This window comes from Aplidium turbinatum, chromosome 17 (assembly GCF_918807975.1).
Source record: "Aplidium turbinatum chromosome 17, kaAplTurb1.1, whole genome shotgun sequence".
Classification (NCBI taxonomy): Eukaryota; Metazoa; Chordata; class Ascidiacea; order Aplousobranchia; family Polyclinidae; genus Aplidium; species Aplidium turbinatum.
Window position 1 is genome coordinate 11,333,172 of NC_137488.1, and position 21,432 is coordinate 11,354,603.

The 21,432-nt window shown below is 39.3% G+C and overlaps 1 protein-coding gene across 1 annotated transcript in view; it reads right to left on the minus strand.

The window, feature by feature from the left end:
- LOC145786764 (kinesin-like protein KIF13A) overlaps window positions 1–21,432 on the minus strand; it is a 29,158-nt gene that overhangs the window by 3,942 nt on the left and 3,784 nt on the right. Inside the window, exons 2-33 of the mRNA XM_082598500.1 lie at window positions 19,666–19,750; window positions 18,584–18,596; window positions 17,132–17,285; window positions 16,300–16,480; window positions 15,385–15,607; window positions 14,926–15,038; window positions 14,400–14,511; window positions 13,873–13,961; window positions 13,321–13,444; window positions 13,042–13,152; window positions 12,460–12,594; window positions 11,949–12,088; window positions 11,668–11,852; window positions 11,391–11,462; window positions 11,055–11,194; window positions 10,450–10,607; window positions 10,063–10,225; window positions 7,004–7,180; window positions 6,602–6,754; window positions 5,857–6,227; window positions 5,480–5,617; window positions 4,770–5,075; window positions 4,379–4,511; window positions 3,633–3,757; window positions 3,101–3,219; window positions 2,460–2,586; window positions 2,326–2,381; window positions 1,751–1,869; window positions 1,456–1,563; window positions 995–1,114; window positions 576–690; window positions 57–328 (exon numbers count right to left, since the gene is read on the minus strand). Of these exons, the coding sequence (XP_082454626.1) occupies window positions 57–328; window positions 576–690; window positions 995–1,114; window positions 1,456–1,563; window positions 1,751–1,869; window positions 2,326–2,381; window positions 2,460–2,586; window positions 3,101–3,219; window positions 3,633–3,757; window positions 4,379–4,511; window positions 4,770–5,075; window positions 5,480–5,617; window positions 5,857–6,227; window positions 6,602–6,754; window positions 7,004–7,180; window positions 10,063–10,225; window positions 10,450–10,607; window positions 11,055–11,194; window positions 11,391–11,462; window positions 11,668–11,852; window positions 11,949–12,088; window positions 12,460–12,594; window positions 13,042–13,152; window positions 13,321–13,444; window positions 13,873–13,961; window positions 14,400–14,511; window positions 14,926–15,038; window positions 15,385–15,607; window positions 16,300–16,480; window positions 17,132–17,285; window positions 18,584–18,596; window positions 19,666–19,750 (4,637 nt within the window). The remainder of the gene's footprint in view (window positions 1–56; window positions 329–575; window positions 691–994; window positions 1,115–1,455; window positions 1,564–1,750; window positions 1,870–2,325; window positions 2,382–2,459; window positions 2,587–3,100; window positions 3,220–3,632; window positions 3,758–4,378; window positions 4,512–4,769; window positions 5,076–5,479; window positions 5,618–5,856; window positions 6,228–6,601; window positions 6,755–7,003; window positions 7,181–10,062; window positions 10,226–10,449; window positions 10,608–11,054; window positions 11,195–11,390; window positions 11,463–11,667; window positions 11,853–11,948; window positions 12,089–12,459; window positions 12,595–13,041; window positions 13,153–13,320; window positions 13,445–13,872; window positions 13,962–14,399; window positions 14,512–14,925; window positions 15,039–15,384; window positions 15,608–16,299; window positions 16,481–17,131; window positions 17,286–18,583; window positions 18,597–19,665; window positions 19,751–21,432) is intronic.

Sequence of the window (21,432 nt, forward strand, 5' to 3'; positions counted from 1 at the left end):
TTTGTGAGAATACTCAAAAAAGGTATGAAAAGCATAATAGAGTATTGAAAAAATACCGGATGTCCCGAAAAAACGGATATTGCTCGTCCTTTGTTCCTCTTGGAAATGATAGAAACCACATCCGCTCCTCCTCCATTTCCAGGAGAAAAAGATGTGTCTCGTGCAAGAGCATCTCGAAGAGCAACTTCTTGCCGGATGCGATCAAGAGCAAGGATGTTATCCACTGATCTGGTGGCTCGCATCACATACTTCTCAAAATGACTCCCTTCGCCTGACTCCTCTTCATCCGATCCATTGGCAAACGACTCTTCATCGGCATCTTCATTTCCTTTCTGGGCAAGAGAAAATTATTTCTTTAGATTTAATTGTAGTTGCTGAGAAATTACAAATCAAAATCGTTGAAATTGTGGCTTAAGTTTGAGGTGCCAAAATGAAGAAGTTCCACATGGATGGCCGCCGAAAGCACTCGAGCATGACTTATATTTCTAGTCCATTAATTTCATACTGCTAACCATGAAAATTTTTCAGTCAACTTTGCAAGACTTAATAAAAATATAAAAATTCCCTGCTCGAACCGACCTTAGCACCAGAAGCAGCAAGCACAGCCAACGTTTCCTGGTCCTCGCTTTCCGACGTAGCCAGTGGAACGTTCGACACTATTTCGTATATGACTCCGGACGACGACAGAGGCTGGATGTATAGTAATAATTAGCATTTAATGCACTGCTGGAGATGCTTTTTAAATCGCGTTAACGTCTGCACACGTTAAATCAATGTAAAAAAAGGGACTAATTTGCTGCCTGGGTTACTGCAGAAGTTTAAAAAAACAAATTTCTTCGTAAGGGGTGACTTGCTTCATCCCAGACAGCAAAATCCATCATTTTTACATTGATTCAACGTCTGCAGGCATTGAATCAATGTCTGCAGTCTGTGATTATGTTGGATGATAAAGTTGATAGAAATACTTATGCGGTGACCAAACCAAAGGACTTACCCTTCCCTGCATTCGTCGCATCAACGCAGCTGTGAAGCCTTTTTGCTTGTACACAGCCACGCAAACTCGCTTCCTTAGCACCAAGTCCATTTCAACTGGATGGCTTAGCCTTATGTGAACCTATGGGAAAATGTTCTTTCGTCAGCAGTGAAAGTTATTGCCAAATAAGGCTGTTCAAAACAACACTGTTTCGAATGATTTCGTTTAAACGCACGTTTGTATTGGTTTCGTTTTTTTTTAAATATAAGCAATTTCGTTTCGTTGATGATTTGAAACGAACCAAACTATTAGGGATTATTTCGACTAACAATATCCATATTTCGACAGTTTGTTTCGGCACAGTCGTTATCTCGATGTTGTTTCGACAGAAAATACTTCGTTTCGAACAGTCACAATAACAAGCAATCTCAATGAACAAAGTCTGAACAAATCAAACTCTAAACTTCAAAGCAACCCCATACCTTGATTACGATAAATATTCGCTCGGTAGAGGGCGTCACTCTGTTCAGCAACGTCGAGTCGTGCATGGATGAGTCCCAAGAAACCAGCGACGACACATTGCCGCGAAACTACACAAAGTTGATGAATCGTTACGACGAAACTACCTTTTTTTTGTTAAGAAAATTACTCACACTTTTCTCAATGCATAAAACTTGCTCATTCGTTGAACTTGATAGGTATTACGAAAGTGGCATAAATTTCATAAGGGAACTGCCCAGATTATGGGATTATGCTGACATATCAAGGGTTACTTACATCGGTTTCGGGGGGCCTCACAAATGGGAGTTGTACGAACGTCCCGGGAGCTTCGAGGGGAAGTTCACTGTCCAGACCTGCCGGAGCACGTACCACGTCCTCGCATTCAACCGGTTCAGCTGATTGTAATAAAAATGACGTCATAATCCAGCTGACCTTAACCAATCAGAATACGCAGAATCAATGCAAAAGCTTTAGTTATGTTGCAAAGCTTTGATGCAAAAATACCAAGTCCAACTCTTTCGCGCACAACGTTTTCCGTAGTTTGATTGGAAAACCCAGGTGATTTTGCCGGGCTTTTTGACAGGGCTCGATTTCTGATACCAATGTCTAGAACTTGAAATTTTCCACAATTTCAAATTTTTGTCCCCCACGATCTTGATATTTCTAATCAAGCGACACCCATTTTAAAAGAGCTCGATAATTTTTTAGATATTTTGTTACGAAACAAAGGTTTGTGTCACGCATCAACGAACATAATTCTAAACTAAAATGATGCTGGGCGCGAAAGAGCAAATTGTATTCGATCAACGCAGTTTAATTGAGAAAATCTCCCGATGAAAACAAGCACTTACAATTTAGATCCAAAAACACGATCGGGACATGCATCTCGAACGATGGCGGTGGTATCCTGTCGAATACATGAAGTGCTCGGTTTAGAAAAACATATGATCCAAGATTGTGGTAGATGAAAAAAATGAGCACTCACCAAGAGGCAGGAGAACCTGGTACTCCGCTGTCGGCAGTTGGCGCTAGCACGGCGTTTCTCTCCTCCGTCAGCATGACCCACTGATCAAACAATCTGACCTCTCGTTCTCTTTCCAATTCCGTTTTATCTGCGCACAAGTTGATATTGATCTATATTGCAGCATTACGAAAAGGTTGCCATCGTTTTTCCTAGGAACCAGTGGCTTAAGTGCCAACACCGTTGGCAGTAAAAGTCGTGGACTTTCAACCGTCATGTTTGTTTCTTACTTGACAAAACAGTTTTCGACTTAATATCATCAAAAATCTTCAGAATGCAATATACTGTACTGTAAGCTGAAAAACTGTTTTGACTAAGAATCCTATTTCTGCTCAAAACAATAAAAGTAAACAGTCATAAAAGAAACTAAGTTGATTGGAAGTCTTCCTTTTGCTACGTTGTTTTAAAAAAAGTCAACTAAACACCACTGAGAAATCAAAGATACTTTTCAAAGACAAAAACGAGTGATAAGAATCTGTTCCTCCGGTGTAAACAATTCACGTTCTAAAATAAACTTTCGCATGGTGGTGTGAGGTACGAAACGGGTCATCAAGATAATCACGTGACCGTCGTTGATCACGTGACCACCATTAATCACGCCATACTTTCTTTGCTCGTTGAATTCTTTATTTGCTTGTCAAGATGGGTCTTCCTCCGATCGAGCGCTTTCAGCCACTTCTCGCGCAGGTCGGTTAAGTCCCTGTCCTGATAACTGTCTAACCCTCTGCGAGACAAACAGTTTAAAATCAAAACAACGTCGACAATGTAACAAAAACATCCATACTAGATCGAAGTTCGAAATTTCAACTGAAGAAAGTGGAAATTTTGTCTTAAAAGTTTGATAAAATATTGACTTTAGAGTTTGTAAGTTTTTGCGAGTTGAAGATCTGGATCAGCGCGTGCTGTCAAGAGTGCAAGTTTTTCAACTTTCCTGGATTTATGGAAGTTTTCGACATTTTGAAACGACTGATCCTTCTATGGGCCAAGTCTCAGTCAACTTATGCTTGGGCAGCTTTCTTTCTTGAGTTAGCTGAGAAATGTTCATTCAAAGCTAATCGTTATGGCTTGGCAGCACCGCCAAGGAAACAATGCAAGCACGTCTCCAACAAAATGCGATAAAATTCAAGAACAACTGACCTATCTCTATTCGAAGTGCAGTGGATGCTGCCAGCGTAGACCGAGGCAATGCTTTCACAAATTAAAGGCATGGTTCCCGAGCTGGGCAAGGGACTGATATTAATCTGGATTCGTCGTGATTGGCCCTGAAAATGAATGGTCATATTATGCGAAGACCTCTAACAAAAAAATTATCGACAAAACTCATCTTAAAAGCATAAATGCATAATATTATTTTGATGAAAATCACTAAACAACTGCGATATTTCTATTCGATAGGACCGATAGTGCCAGACCATAGATATACAAATACCTTGGCTGATCAGCGTGTTACGTTAAGAGAGTTGCACTCATAGTCTAGTCTGCTGTTGAATACATTGATAGCGAAAGCTTCCTCATCAACAAATAAATACAGTAAAAGAAACTTTACTATGTTGCATCAAGCCTCACAACCTCGTATGCTGGCTTAGCTTCACGTTCAGAAAGAACACTACACACGTGACGTTCTTGAAATTAACCCGCAAGAAACAAGTATCGCGGCAGATGAACACAGTGACTGCAGGTCTCGCAACCAGTGACATCACAATGAGCAAAGGTGGCAGATTGCCGAAGATTGTTCTCGGAAGAAAATGACTTCTCGCATTGGCTCCTAGCACGGAACTTTCGCGGATGCCAAAGTAGGAAGGTGATGCTGGCTTTGTGTTTCTAAAAACCTAAATCTAAGCAGGTTTGATTACAAACAAACAAACCAACTCAAAATTTCAAACCTGTTTCAACTGAAACGTCCCAACACTTTGGACTTCGGGCTTGACCGATATCTCAACGGGTTCGTAATCGCCACTATCGCCCAGCTCTTGAATCGATACGTCGACTTTTAGCCTCTTTATCACCTCGCTCCACCTTCATCAACGAAAGAAGTTAATACCAAACTATCTTCTGCCGCAAAGAGTCAAATATTGATGCGAGTATCGTGAGTAAATAATAAAATTAGTAAAAACGCAGCTGGGCTACCCCTTCTACTGATAGAACAAGGATCAGCACTTCAGCCAGTATGGGTCTTTTTTACGTTGACTTAACATTTGTACGGGTTGAATCAATGTAAGAAAGAAGTGATTTGTCAGTTAGGACTGGGCATAAAAAGAACGAAATTAGTTTTACCTTTCTTTTAACGACTTGGTTTTTTCTGAGCGAAGACTCTGCCCTCGGGCACGGTTGTCTCTCGTTTTAAGAGGAGCCCTTCCTCTCATCCTTCTGCTAGTGGGAGGAGAAGAAGAGTTTGATGATGCCGTGGAGGAAGCGTGAGACAGCTGCGATGGAGTTCTGGAGACGTTGTTATGGTACCGATCACGATGACCCCAGACTTCAATGGCCAATGAAGCATTTGAAGTGAGACGATCCACCAGTTCTTCGGTGATGTTGCAAGTGAACTCCATGGAATAGTTGAACCGGATGTTTAAGCGAGATCTGGAAAAACGGGATATAATTTTTATCAAACGCAAAAAATGTGGATGTTAACAAGAAATTATCACCGCACAAAAATAAAAGTTCACATCTATGTGCTTTAAGCAAATCATCACATTATTGTTTTAGTGCATCTAGGCTATTTCTTTGAGGCTGATTTAGATTCACAGTAGTGGATGAGAAGACAAGGACACCAATTTCAAGCATGGCATTAAGTGACTTGGTAAAAACACAATCAGTCGTGTGCTCTCAAGAGGTATCGAACCGTATCCCGATCATGATGTAAGAGCTTCTATCACTCAGTTATGCATCAAGCGACAGTTGATAAAAAAAAACAAAAAAGTTTCAATTTCAACTCGGCAGAATGATGTCATCACTTTTATGGTTTATCAAAATTCCGGATTTACCTTCGTTTGGGAGACACTTCGTCAGGGCTGAGGTCAGGCGGGACTTTGATGAGCTTCTGACAATCGAGAAACGAGTACTGGCACTCCACAAAATGTGATAACGTTGATGGCAGGCCTTGGGCTTCTAGTATTGACACTCTGAGCAGAAACGGCTTGTGTAAGTCACAGTGTGTATATAATGGCATGTGATTCACCGTATGTATTGATAAACACGCCTACTGCACAAATAACAAGTCAAAAGAAAAGATTTGCTCCATTGGCACGAAAGTTCACAACAAACAACGTAAAACACATTAATGGCACATCATATTGCAAGAAGCTGGAAACAATAATTCTAACATGGAAACATTATGCAATGCTAACGTCACTGAAACTACCTGCATGTCATTTGTGGAACAGGTTTTCTGCGAGGTTTCTTGTCATCTAGTAAAATAACTGGAGTAACAGGAAAAGAAACAGAGGATAAGGAAGAGTTCGACGCATCCAGGACTTGATTTGATCCTCCTATGATCTTTAAAGGGTCCACAGGAGGATCGGTGCTTAAGCTTGATCCCACTCCACTGCTCGAGTCCGAAGCATCTTCCAGCTCCGAAGTTATGTCACAAGATGTACTGGAGCCTCCCCCATCCTTCTTGTGATCGACGACCACCTTGGAGTCGGAGCTGTCGTCTCCTCCATCCTCGAAGATCAGATGGTCGGGTATGTGACCAGACACTCGTTGTACTCCAACCAGTAATTTTCCAGCAACCTTTTAGGAACAAAAGCAAACTTAGTCATGATGCAATTGGAGTTAAAATCAACTAATTAAAACAGTGTACCATAAGACCTTCTTTCAAGCTGCCATCACAAGACTGAAGTAGTAACCACTGTGTGTCTGGCACTCAGCCTTCTGTTCATAGCTAAGACGAATGTCACATGGAGCACTATGTCCGCCTTACAGCAATAGATTGTTTTCTCATTACAAAAGACAAATTACTCCTAAAAGGGAAAAAGGAGAGGTTGACCAGCAAGGTGGCCAGAACAAGCTCGGTACTGATGGGAAACATACTTTTAATTTTACGTTGATGTGAATGAAAAAAGTAGGGCAAAACGAAAGTTATTGCTTTGAAAAATCAGCAATACCTGTCCCTGTTGGTTGATGATTGGCACTGGATAATGCAATGGGGCATCCTGCAACAGGCAGGTCAGAAACACATTCGCCACTCCGATAAGTATCTGGCCGTGATCACTTTCATTGAATGGATCGTCCCGGATGTCATCACTAAATGACTTGTTCTATAAAACAAAAAAAAATTCAAAAAAGGCTGAATAAGGAATCGAGCAAAAATTCTGCAGTTTACTTTCTATGGAACTATGTAGCAAGGAAAACAATTTTATATTTTACTCGGAATTATTTTTTTAGTATAAATTGAGTATTATATAATATATATGCAAAAGAGTTGAGTATTAACTTAGAGTTGAGAATATACTCAACACGTCAACACAGAAAGCAGCTATCAAACCACTGCCCAAGCATCCACTCACTATACTGTCGTCGGTCAACGGAGTGCTGATATCTCCATTGTCTTGTACTTGCTTGCGCATCTCGTATAAGTCCCTCATGTCCACCAAACGATTAGAGAGCTTCTCAACAGACCAGACCTGGCAATCCTTCCCTTCTCTCACGACTTGCACAGCGGGCTCGCACAAGAGCATCCCTTGCTGCTCGAACACAATACGACCGATGAGAAAACTGTCGCTCGATTGTTTTTCGCCAGCACAAAAAAAGACAAAGCTAGATTTCGTGGATGGTGTACAGTGTACACTGTACAGTGTACACTGTACAGTGTACACTGTACAGTAGGGTGTTTCATTTTTTCACCATTTTTGAAATTCAAAATGCCTGGGGTCCCATCTGGTGGTATTTGGGGAAAAAAGTTTACACCCCAAATTTTTTTCAATTATGACGTCATATTGAGGTGGTCCACGAGGTTTGAAATTTTTGGGCTTCAAAATCTCGAAATTTGGCCGTATCTCCGGAACCGCTCATCATAGATCGACAAAATTAGTATCAAAATGCGCAGAAGGGTCGGTTTCCTATACCTGATGTAGAGAATATTAAGGTCTATCTGCTTCAGAAAAAAAGTTATTACAAAAAATCTGATTTTCGGTGTATTTTCTCCTGATGAACAGAGATCAGGTGATCAAGATAAAAGTTTTTCTGTATTTTTGCACTCTTAGAAGCTGTTATTGCGGAATAATAGTTGGTGTTAAGGTTTCAGTACTGGGCTTGCCTAGTCTTGCTATCTGGTTAAGCAAAGCCTCATGTTGCATTGCTCCGGGACTCTTTTTGGCACCGTCCACAAAAGAAATGACATGGGAAAGATATATTTCGTTTATGTAGAACATGCATTAAAGGGTATGAATATCATGACCAACTTCATTATTAAAATAATTGACCAGTCGAGTATTGACTCCGGACTTTTTTCCGTGTTGAGAGCAGTCGTATCAGCCATGACTGAATATACTTGGGATAGGTGAACTCTGCAAGCCTCCTGGATGATGGTGCCAAAAATCAGTTCTGCAGTGACCAACACACTTTTAGGAAAAGATTTAACAGCAAGCACACTTTCGTGCTTCATGCCATTATCATCAACAAGTTGGCCCAAGAAAACGTATCGATCTATTTTATCGACAACGCGCCCATCATAACATAACTGCATGGCAGAAGCTGAGTTGAGAAGGTTCTCACTTTCCATCAGAGATTTTTCTCTCGTTTTTTTGTCGTTGGCGGTATACTGTCAAAGGTGATGCAGCATTGCAGCTACTTGATCTTTTCCAAGAACCGACCTCATAAGATCTGACTGCTGGGGTACCGAAGTCATCCTACGATCAGCAAGTACACAACTTCTATCATTTATGGAAAAATAATATACTTTCTTGTACACTTTTCCCCAAACAGCTGGTTTCAGAGGCTCGTATTCCTTATCATCTTCCCAATTCATGTCACCATCAGAGTCGCTTTCGCTACTGTGTAGACATCTAGCTACTTCATTTCTTTTTCTCTGTTTCAAACATAGTAGTGCCGATGCTTTGGCAGATTGTATGCTAGAAGTGCTAGGTTTCTCTGTTTGCTAAGCACTGGAAGACCAGCTTTGTTCCATATGCCAACTACATCTTTCAGCAGTTCATCTTTTAAATTTTGGAAATGAGGTATTTTCTTAAAAAACTCAGGATTAGTTTCGGCTACTTTCTTCCTCAAGTAAAAATAGTGACTGACTATGTCTGAATTCAGGGGAAGCACATTTATCTCCAATACCTTGAAGTTTTGCATCGACTTACTAATACCTGACCTTAATGCCATAATGACACTTAATCTAAAGCAGGTGAGCAGCATAGCCTACCTCTTCCTCAACAGTTACATTAATATTATAATAGTACTGTAATACCGGTACCTTCAAATTACCATTTCATCTCTTGCAAAACGAACAAGGACTATTATTACGCAATAGCAGCTACCAAGATAGAAAAATACAGAAAAACTTTTATCTTGATCACCTGATCTCTGTTCATCAGGAGAAAATACACCGAAAATCAGATTTTTTGAAATAACTTTTTTTTTGAAGCAGATAGACCTTAATATTCTTTACATCAGGTATAGGAAACCGACCCTTCTGCGCATTTTGATACTAATTTTGTCGATCTATGATGAGCGGTTCCGGAGATACGGCCAAATTTCGAGATTTTGAAGCCCAAAAATTTCAAACCTCGTGGACCACCTCAATATGACGTCATAATTGAAAAAAATTTGGGGTGTAAACTTTTTACCCCAAATACCACCAGATGGGACCCCAGGCATTTTGAATTTCAAAAATGGTGAAAAAATGAAACACCCTACTGTACAGTGTACAATGCGTAGCCGGTCGTTTGGTCGACAGTCATTTGGTCGACAGACGTTTGGTCGACAGACATTTGGTCGACAGACATTTGGTCGACAGGACATTTGGTCGACAGGACATTTGGTCGACAAGACATTTGGTCGACAGGACATTTGGGATAGGGTTACGTTAGGGTTAGAGTTAGGGTTAGGTAACCCTGGGTTAGGGTTAAAGTTAGAGTTAGTTAACCCTAACCCTAAAATGAATCGTTCTGTCGACCAAATGTCCAGTCGACCCAACGTCCTGTCGACCAAATGTCTTGTCGACCAAATGTCTGTCGACCAAATGCCTGTCGACCAAATGTCTGTCGACCAAATGTCTGTCGACCAAATGACTGTCGACCAAATGACTGTCGACCAAATGACCGGGTACCGTACAATGTACATGATTCCTAACATGTTGAACAACTTTGGGGCGGCTATCAATTTAATTCTTCCATTCTGGCAATATAATTTGATGTCAGTTTATTGCAGGCAAATAGTAGCAAAGAATTCAACTTGCTGCATTACGATATGCAGTATTATTTTATTAATTCAGATCTTTACAAAACTCCTAAACTCACACTTTCGACTTGCGATTAAAAAACACATCATTATACAATCTTTTCGACAAATCTAAACATATACAACAAATCAACACGCTTTTGCTGTGAACAGGAGTCGGTACCTTTCGATTGGGAGTTAAGTTATGGGTGGGAATCCTTAGCGTGACAGTGAATTCTGTAAGCTTGTGCATTTCAACCGCAAGTGTATTGGCTTCTCTTGTTAAAGCTTGCGCCCGCACCAGTTCAACACGCAGTTTGGATATGCTGGTACGAAAAGCTTTTTCTCTGAAAGGAAAGGCATGATTGCCTTAGTGATGTAAAATCACCCACAAGCAACGAAATCTACGTCATTTCAACATCGTTATACCAACAAAACAATGATGTTGCAAACGATATTTCACCAGCCGGAAAATCAGTCCATTTGTACATTAAATCAACGTCTGACAATGTAAAAAAGGATTGATTTACAAGTTGGGCGACGTTTTTATATCCCCGAAGACACCAAGTACCTCTCTTCCTTCCAGTTTCTGTATTTATGATAATCTGGAGTGGTAGGATGAGCTCCTCCACTGGGTCTGGGAGGAGTGCTGTTGTTGGTACGATCCAGTGAATCTTGACTCGTGCTTGGTGTGAGGTGGATGAGCTGGCGACGAAGAGAATCTATTTCCTGAAGGAATCACAGAAACTAGTCAAGAGACAGGATAAAGACCATACGCAGGCAATAAGCATGAAAATTCGTTGAAGAATGTTAACGAATTAACTTAAAGGCTAAAACCCAGCGAATAATTTGATCACTTAACTACATTACACAAGTTAAGCAATCCCAGACAGCAAATCAGTCGCTGTTTACATTGATTCAAAGTCTGTAGACGTTGAATTAATGTACAAAATGACCGATTTGTTGTGTGGAAAGTCGATGTCAAACAAACGGACAAAGAACTTATGACAATCAATTTCGAGCGCGTATGAAATATTCATGCAATAGCTTACTGTGGCCACTTTGATGAAGACATATTAATCCGGTCACTTCGTAAGCGATGTATAACTTTTAATCGTAGATATCTTGCAACGAATCTTAGATATCTTCGCATTTCAAAGAATCGACTTCACTCACCAGCTCGTATTTCTTTCTCTCGGTATCATTTAGTTTGCTGAACGAAAGATTTTTAGTCATTCCTTCCTGGATGGTGTTGCCTCCATCTTGAAGCTTTTGAAACTCTCGCTCCAGGTTCATTATCGTTTCTTGTATCGGAGCTGAAAGAGAATCGAATTTAAACACGCGTGGTCTGCATAGTTGAAGTCGCCACTTACCTCGATATGGAAACGCAAGAAGGTTGAAATTGAGCCTCGAAAAAGTGAAAACTAACACTTCGAAAACCACGTTGCGGCAAATATTGTGTTTTAAAGTTTTATCAGACTGAATTCACTGATATCGATTTATGACTAGTACCTTCAACTTGGTTGAGCAAAACTTCTTGCTGTGCCAGTTCGTAGCCGACCAACGTCTCGTTAAGAGAAGTATCTGAAATCGCAGTATAAATGGAACTTTTTGTATAGAACTGCAGTCAAACGTGTAATAATTATAAAATACAACAGTTAACAACCGCAGTAGTTCAGAAATAAACGATTAACATTCTATTTAATCACATCTGGGCAAATCGTTTTATTTAAACTAAAACAAAGTACAGTGCTATCCGACGTTACACTGTATACGAATGTAAAATTACCAAGACTTTTTTTAGGCTCCCCTTGGACCTCGGTAGCACCTTCAGATTTGGGAAGCGGAGCATTTTCGGCTTTCTTGACCGGTTTCGGAATATTGATTCGAAAGAAATGGTTGTTTCCCCACAAGATACGATCACCGTGCCTGAGGTTGCAGGTTGCATCCACAATCCTCCCGTTCACACAGGTTCTACGTCATTAAATGTCACGTGGTTACAACCAAATAGAGCGCGAAAATGAAGGTTTTAAAATTTGATTCCAAATTTACGTAACCAGTGTATGCTACCTTGCTCCTTCCAGCGGTGTTACAGTGACCTTGATTACGCCTTCCTCTTCAGTAGCGGTCATCTCGGCGTGCCTTTGGTTGATTCCAAGCCCCATTAGTTGAATATCACTCTCATCTGACTGGCCCACCAAGCTGTACGACTGGAAAGTAGTTGTGGATGGTTAAGTATTGACATTAGAAACACTTCTAAAAAACGGGAGTGATCCACAATGAAAAAATTGTCATTTTTCAAGAAAGACACATGTGCAAATTCGAATTCCATACCAAGCAGTCGATTATATCAGGACCATTGAAAGAAATGATGCAAGTCCCTTCTGCAATACGAATCAATGTAAAGACAACGTATAGTTTTCACTGAACTGCAGAAAGTATGATTAACAAAAGCGAGAAAAACAAAAGGTGAATTACGATTTTTAGAAAGTTGGTGTGACTGCTTCTAAAACTTGCAATTAAAAAACTTCAGCAGAAAGCATAAAAGCTCTAAAAGAGGACGCTTAGAATATTTTCTTACCTTTAAATAATAAACAAGTAACTCATTCAACGAGGGGTCCGCGTTCAAATTAACCAAAAAGCATTTCGCTTTTTCCAGTTTAATTCCAGAGGCTTCTAGCGATATCCCCATTTTTTCTAAAGTTTCTTGTCGTTTCTGAAAAAGTGAGTGAGTCATCAGAAAGCAAGCAACTGACGACACAGAGCTGCAAAATGTAGGTGGCAAGTGATGACAAGCTTACTGCGATAAAATTGCCGCAAAAGTGATCGAAACGTTGAGAACGCTGGATCATAAAGACGTTGGTTTTTGTGCTTGAGGTTTGTGATAAATTATTTATATAAACACTTTCAGATTCACGATTTAAACATCACAAATTCCAGGGCAGTCAAATAGCAAATCATTACCACGGACTGTCAAAATAGCGCAGAGGTTATACTGTATAATGGACAGTGTTGCAAGTATGTGTAAAATGGGTGAAAATGAACAAGTGACCAGTTAACTGAAGAGTAACGTTGTACAAATATATGCAGTGTTTGGCATTCTATGTGGTACTGAACCAGTTTTACCATTTCATTGAAGAGCACGAACCATTGTCCATGTTACCTTATGCACTTGCTCTGTTTTCCTTAATTTTTCTTCCCAGGTTTGTGAAATTTCCTGTATCAATTTTTCACTTTCTTCCAACTTTTCTTTCAAATCTGGTGCCCTCATGCTCTGAAAAGAACCACAGTAAACATTAAAACAAAATCCAAAATCTAACGTTGCAAACAACATCAGATAAAGAAAAGCTTATTTATTATTAATTCCTTGATAAACTTCAATCAATACCAAAAACAAAGCAATTTGAAACGATCACAAAGATATGAAAAACGAAAAGCGAACCTCCGATTGCTTCAGTTGGCTTTGCAGTTTTTCGACTTCTTCGCGCAGTTCTCGAATAATTCGAGCATTTGGATCTTCATTGACAACAGCTTTGTTGACGATTCGCTTTGCTCTGTCCGCGTACCTACAGATGGGTGTTGCCAGTATAAATATTTATTTACGATTTCAACCAGTTGCTAGCTTACACACCAGGCGTTCAATCAATCTAAAAAAGTGATTTGCTGACTGGGAAGTCGTCGTCGTCGTCGTGTGAGCTTCTGGGGCCGAGGGTCTATGCTTTTACTACCCCAGATTTACGAAGTTCCCGGGCTAAGCTGGAGTCTAAGCTCGTCGTCTAGCAATTGTTACTTCCCAGTCCAAGGACAATGGAAAGGAAAGTAACAATTGCTATTCAAAGGCAACAACATAGGCGATGACTCAAAAGTGTATGTCAGCTGCCCAAAACCTCTATAAAATCAACTGCAAAACAAGGATCATGTTTTCTATATATTCACAAAATTAACATAGAAAGTCTAAATATTTTTTATAAAAAAAAATGGAGCAAAGTTGAACCTGAGTGTGGACAGCGTTTCTTCATAGTTATCAGCGGATGGGCTCAGAGTGGCAACCATCGTCGTCCGGCTATTCCCGCCAAGGTTGTCCTGGTGTGAAGAACAAAGTTGTTTGAGAAATCATTCAATGCAATTCCAACAAATCAACAACCAGCTACCGGGGTAGGTTAACTAAGTCAGAGAAACATCACTTTTTTGCATTGAAATGTTGAAACGATGTAAAAAGGCATCTTTCGCTAAACGGAAAACGTCTTGTCATTTCGTCTACAAGAGTAGAAACTAGCATGTACGAGTCAAGATGGGGACAAAACCCAATTTGGATGATGTTTGGTGGTAGTAACTGTGGTGTTCAGTACTGTCCACACAAATGCCTGATGGTTGACATTTTGAATTGAGTGGACAAGACAGACAAATTTCGTGTTCGCCTCAAAGCAGATACACTGTGTGGTCAGTCAAAATGATGTGCTAGAAAGATGTCAACACCTTTGCTCAGTTAAATGCATATTAAAATGTGACTGTTGATGTTACCTTTAAAATCCAAGTTAGCGTTGAATCTCGATATGGAACAAACTTATTCTTTGTTTTGCCAGCAGATTGGTCAGCTAAAGCGCTTATGACCAGGCCTAGAGTTGTAAGAGATCTAAAAAAAGAAGAAAAAAAACATTTGGTGACCTCATTTTCGACCTGTGAGTGGCACATTCTTTTCTACCACTGACCTAAAACTGGTAAAAATATACTTCATGCACATTTGAAATCATACGTAAATATGACTTCAACAAATTTACATGCTTCAAATTATTTTAGTATTGTTTTGGTACGAGTCATCGATATTCCGTGTCGGATCAGCACAGAGGAATGGCCTAACGTACTTGGTGGCTCCCGTGTGATTGAGTAATGTCCAACAAAAGTTAATTTTCTTTTAATTAACTACGTTTCTGCCCAGCCACAATAGACACAACTCAGGGACAAAATCAGGCCCTTGCACAACATCTCCACACGTTGAATCTATATGAAAAAAGATTGATTTTTTGGGTGGGAATGTGCCCGTTCTTACTTGTTTATGTTGCTTCCTTCTTTCAATCTGGCCCCGGAAGCCCCTGTCTTTGCGGATCTTTCGCTTCCGGCCAAGTCAACCAAGCTCAGCCTGCTCACCCTCTCACCAGAGACCTGCATGAAAGCAATGAGTAAATTTTAGTAAGAACAGGTAGTGCTGGAAACTTCTCATTTTGAAATGGCCTGATTTTGAGCCCAAGCAGGGTCGTATGAACTGGATGGCAAAATAATGGTTTCCAGATAGTCGGCATATCTCACGTCTCTGTTATCGTTCCAAAAGTAGTAAAATGGGACTAGCTAACCATTAGACTAGTTAAAAAAGTTCATACGAAGCAGAATATAGGCTCAGTAGAATTTCACTTTTGCGTTAAATGAACATAAACATGCATACAAGCAGCACAGGGCATAAGCATCGAGAATATTACGTACACAGCATCAGCACAGAAAAATTGACAATTACCCCAGATTGGACATCAAGCATTGTGTGGGTGACAATCAGGGTGAAAACAGCGTGCGAACGTGAAGATTCCGCGTTCATCTTAGTAGCGGCCACCGTACGGGACTTGCTTCCCTCCGACATCAGCTCCTGCACAGTCTCAGCGGAGTTGGCGAGCAACTGCTGCAGACCGTCCACGTATGGGCCAAGGAGTTTGTGTTCTCGAACTTTCAGCTGCTGCCTTCCACTACACAAATAGATGTCAAATTTGAAAGAAATTGTACTACAGTATAAATGAATGTCACTTAAAAAATAGCCGCTGTCTTTTAGAATAGTATGTTGCTGACATAGTCCTTTGATGATGAGAAAGCTACACGCTGCCTCTATGTGAGATTTTAACCGGCTGAATAAATCTTAAACAAGTAATAAGTTGTAAAGTATTCGTTCTGTGATTGTAAGTTACCACAGTGTTGCTTGACTGGTGCTTGTCAATGTCACCATATCGGAACACTGTTAAATAAATAAGATTCGTTGCGTGGAGAATTGTTCTCAGCAAGAAACTTTGTTTCCTCTTCACTAAGCTTGAAAATTTTGAGAGCTGAAACAGCAGCAAGAGACAGCTGTAGCGGCATTGCAGAAAGTTCTTCTGATCTACGTCGTTCTATCATTTCAAGACGTTGGTTGAATGATATTACATACGGGATAATTGTACAGCCGTTCCCGGTTAGCAAAATTGGTCTTTTTTGCATTATTTATTGTTTTTAAACGTTGAATCAATGTGAAAAGGACCAATTTTGCTGCTTGGGTATTGTAATTTTATTGCATGCCAAAACGTAACTGCACAAGACGTTACAAAAGCAATGAAACAACAAAAAGATAACGTACTGTATTCCAAAAGAAAACAACAATAATGAGTTAAACTTTAGAAGCACAGCTTACCCGCTGGGGTCCAAAAGGTCGCGGACTTTTTCGTTATAAATTTCCATGTAAGAAACTTCCACTTTAAAAGATTGGTCCTCTTTTGTTTCAATGGCGATTCGCTCAAACAAGACGTTACATAATCTCGGTATGAGACCAGGCTGGTCATGGCCGCCCATCATAGTATAGGATTTTCCAGATCCTGAAGAAGTCAATTGACAACACAATTCTGATATTTGGTGTCAGATATGCAACAGATTGTGCAAATAAATAAACCAAAAGTTGATGTTAAGTGCTGAACTTAGGAATTGAAAATTTAGTTTCTTCAACAGATGAATCAGTTTTCAATACGTAAATCAAGGTACAAACCATCCAATGAAAGAGGAAAGTCTTGAATGATTTCACGGTTTCAGCGTGCTGCATATGTGCATTTTTTATTGTTATTGCAAAATAAACTTTTGCATTCAGTAAATCACCTCAAAAATATATCCCGTATTGAACCACAGTAAATCTGGTCAATAATTTTGGACTATGCAATTCCTTTTGAAATACAGCATCAAAAATAATGAAAGAGCTATGATGGAAGTTTCATTTTCAGGTGGTAATTTTATTTCATAATAGCACTTGGACCACGTAAGTGTTTACATGTTCATACAGTAACATTTAATTTGTTCGTAGTTTCAAAAGACAAAATCATGCGTTTGAAACCACTTTATTTTCATTGACAGTACCAAGGCCAATCTCGTAAAAGCACATTCTCCGCCATGAAAACGTTGAAATACATTCGCCTTAAAACGATCAAATCATCCGACTGCAAAGTTTGTTATGACTGCGCGCTGTGCAGTGAACGTACCTGTTTGACCGTACGCAAATATACAGGCGTTGTATCCAGAAAACGCGTTGTCCAGCAATTCAACACCGAGGCACTTGAAGACTTGTTCCTGGTCGGCGAACTTTTCGGTCTCGTCAGGATCCATCGACCAGAAACAATGGTCGAAGGCGAAGGTCTGCAAGTGTGAGAAATGGAGAATTTGCAACAAACTAGCGTTGATCAGACGCAGTTTAAATTAATAAGTAACAAACGAATAGCTCCAGTGAGATTGAAAGGCCAGTTTAAAGTATATATAAGTGAAATGAGTCTCCTTGCAAAGACAATTCTATTTAAGTTTTACATGTTGCTTGCGAAGAATTAACAAGTTTTAATGTGTAAACACAAAACAAGTTGATATGGAATTTCACTTTTAACTTGTTTTTTCACACAAGAATATTTTGATTAAGTTAATCCCATAAAACAGCTTGATAACTTCCGTACAGATAGGCTGATCAAAAAATGCAAAATAAATAGAAAAGTGCTGATATGAAATAAATAAAACAATTTTAATGACACAAAACCGTCAAATTGCAAAGTAAAAATAATTTATTTCGTGTGTGAATCAGCAAGGTATCCATACACAATTACACATGCACAATCACAACTTCCTAAAACAATATTTCGAGGCATACTTGTGTTAAATGTGGACCAATCGTGACCTCATATAAGGAAGAGTCTTTTTTCATTTATATAATTCAACACAAAATTAGTTTGTGACTGGAGCAAGTACAAAACAATGCATCCATCGTCACGAGGCATATTCGCTGAAACCAAACCACGTCAGGACGATTGCGCAATAATGACGGTTGCATGTTTTCAACCCAAAAGCCAAACTTTGCAGGCAGTACGGTACTACAGGAACACCGGTCGTAATAAAATCTAAACATATTTTGCTGAATGTGTTTTTGAGCTAAATAGTGTAAACCACTGTTCCAAAAAATATATGACTGAACCACAAACAGCAGCTAGGGTGCTGACTGCTGACGTACGGACTTATTAAAGTCCATACAGTAACAATCCAATCAGATCAATTAGCTGAATCATCTCTATCCGTGGAGAGGCAATGTAAGAACAACATAGCGTGTAATACATGCAAGTTCAAAAAGCTCTCTGGCCGTGGCCAATCGTTAGTCTGACAGTCTCCCAAATACAAATCCGTCTCCTGGGATGCGTTAGCTAATCGACCAAGCACAACACCAAGGTTTTAATTGATTTTACGTCTAGGGATGCTGAATTGATAGCTCCGTTGCGTAATGCGGTTTACATGCAGTGTCACGGTCGCCAAGCACGAAATCATTCCAGTTTACATAGCTTGAACGTTCCCAGACGTCTTTTATTAAATATACAGCTAAAGGCCAAGCTGCAGCACACATCCAAATACAGTTGACAAATTATATTTAAAGGCAAATAGATAAATATGCTTTCATCAGTCACCTTTGCTTGTTTTCTGTTGTGCAGGATCAAAGTCACATGAAAGCAAAACAAAAAAGGTTTAAATGATTAACTTTTACTTATAACCAATCAACTAACGAAAACACATGCAACAAATGTTTTGTAATCAACACTTGACAATTTGTGAATACTGCATAGTGTTTCAAAGTATTGGCACTGCATTATTCGCATTTTTGACATCAAACATTATGTCTCCACTATAACTTCAAACAACTTCTGATACTATAATTGCAGATTCTATTTGAAGAAGCTGAAAATGCTATTACTATAGCGAAATCGATTCTTAATAACTTACAGTTACACTAAGAGGTTAGATTGTTGTGCAAATGCCAGTATTTGATGAATGCAAAATAGCAGTACCGGTACCATAATTGCATAAAAAGAAAATTTAATACATATGCCATACTCCAGAATCGGAATGGCCTGTTTCGGTGAGTCCGATTTGGTAAGTTCCCTATTCGGTGAAAGCCTTTTTCGGAGAGTTCCCTATTCGGCGATTTTTTGAATTTTTTTTTAAATTATCGGGTAGCCTAATTATCATTGGCGCTTTTACATCGCTAAACGTTGAAATCGTGCAGAAAAAAATAGAAATAAAATGTTTGAACAATTAAATGAAAATTCGTCATGTCAGTTCAGTTGAGTTGTTTTTATTTGTGACCAATCATATCAAAAACAATACAGGTCAACATAGCAAAGGTAGAAGCGACAAAACGTGAACGTTAAAACGTGCTTGTCATGTCAGGAGAAAAACGTAGAAGCGACAAAACGCGAACGTTAAAATGTGCTTGTAACCGAAGTAAGTTATTGAGTTGAAAGAAACTTGGCACGGTTAGGGTTAGGGTCTTATTTGAACGCTTAGCGACGTTAAAACGATGTAAAAGCAGCAATGATAATTAGGCTACGGTACCTGATAATTTTCACGAAAAAATTCAAAAAATCGCCGAATAGGGAACTCACCAAATCGGACTCTCCGAATCGGACTCACCGAATAGTAGCAGACCCCTCCAGAATACCATAGAACAATTCGACATAAAAGCTTGTAAGATGAATGTAAGTCAACTCACTTATCGTTTTGTTTCTCATTGGGTGGAGTGAGAAAGGTCTGATCATCTCTCATATCCACAACACAACGAGTGTTCAAGTCATTTTCTGAAAGAAAGAGCAAGATGAATTTATCTTTGCACTGGCCCAGTGCTGCCAAGCAGTGGACTTCGTATTCATCTTTTAAAAAAATCAAACTTTAAATTTTAACAGGAAACAGGGAGCTAACTTTGTTTTGTTCTCGTTAAACTGAGCGTGGATTAAACCGTATCACATCATCATGTGACTTTTGCTGTACGAAAACATTGCGATTTGAGAATGTGAAGTGATACAGTCACCTAACTGCTAAGCCTAATGGAGTGAACCAAACAGATAAAGTGCAATAAAAAATATAAAATCATGAGTATCTTCAAAGGTTATCAAAATGTCAAATGATGGTTGCCTAAAAAGTAAAATAAAAAAGTTTAATCGCCAGGGAAAGGCCTTGGCAGAAAATAGAGCTGGTAGATTACATCCATAAAAGATAGTGCATTACAATTTGCATGTGGAGAAAAGGGATTAAGACAATTGCTGCGCGGAAACAATCGGCCACCCCCACTAGTGGGGAACAAACCGACGATGGATTATGATGATGATGATGTGACTTAAAATACTCATCTCAAGCTTAGTATGCATTCAACATTTATACTGTAAATGCAATTGATTCAATCGTGATATGAGTATAATCAACGACCGGTGCGACATGCCAGTCATGTCAAAGAGAACACAGCACTGGTTGGTTGGCAAATGTGAAGGTTTGTGATAACGTGACGTTGTGAAACGTTAATTTAACAGAAGAATGACGTTTGTATTCGGATGAACCTGACAAAAATTGTCAGGTGCATTCCAACTTCATTTGTGCGGTGCACTTTTGCACATATAGACATGTGGTCACGGAGTACGCTGAAGCTACATTATAAATTTTTAGACAGGTCAGCAAACAAGCGACCGCAAAATCAACTACAGTATATTTAACTTTTAAAATGTGGCGGCCAGCGGCTAAAAAAACAGAAAATTTCTTGCAAAGCAAAACGATTTCAGTATCCGAGTTACCTTTACTGTAATTTAATTTTTAACACAAACAGAAAAAGTTCCTATCAAAAAAAACTGTTAAGCGCAAAGTTAAGATACTTTTTGTGCTTCGGTGAAATTTAGCCAAAACATTGAATACAAACAACACTAATGCCATTGCCAAGTATTTCCAGCTTTTGTTTTGTACGTGCTCAACGTAAGACAGTTATCCCACCACGACCTTGAGACAAAGCTTCGAACACCTGAATCGAAGCTGCCACGTACATGAATATCATTACATCCGACACGACCTAAAGCCCAGCTAGTCAATAAGCTTTATTGACGGGTCGTTTTAGACATATGGCTACGTAAAGCTGGTAAACCGCAAAAAGCCTTTATCTTAGTAATCTTTGTCTTGTCTGCGAAAACAATGAAGGGAAATGACAACTTTCTCAACCGTGGTGTTATTACTGGGAAGCTAGAAATAGCGAAGTAAGCTAGTTTAATAGGATATCTAAAAACCAGGTTGCAACACACAACCACAAAATCAAAACTTTGCTTTGCATTAATTATATTAATACATTGAAGATGAAATTAATGCACAAAATCTATGTTGAGTGAAATATTTTATTTAGGCCTAACTCTTTTGTTTTGTTGATGAAATGCCAACAGTTACAAAATGGATATACATTGAATTTCAGAAGAGAAAATGATACATGCGTAGCAACTAGCAGTTATGT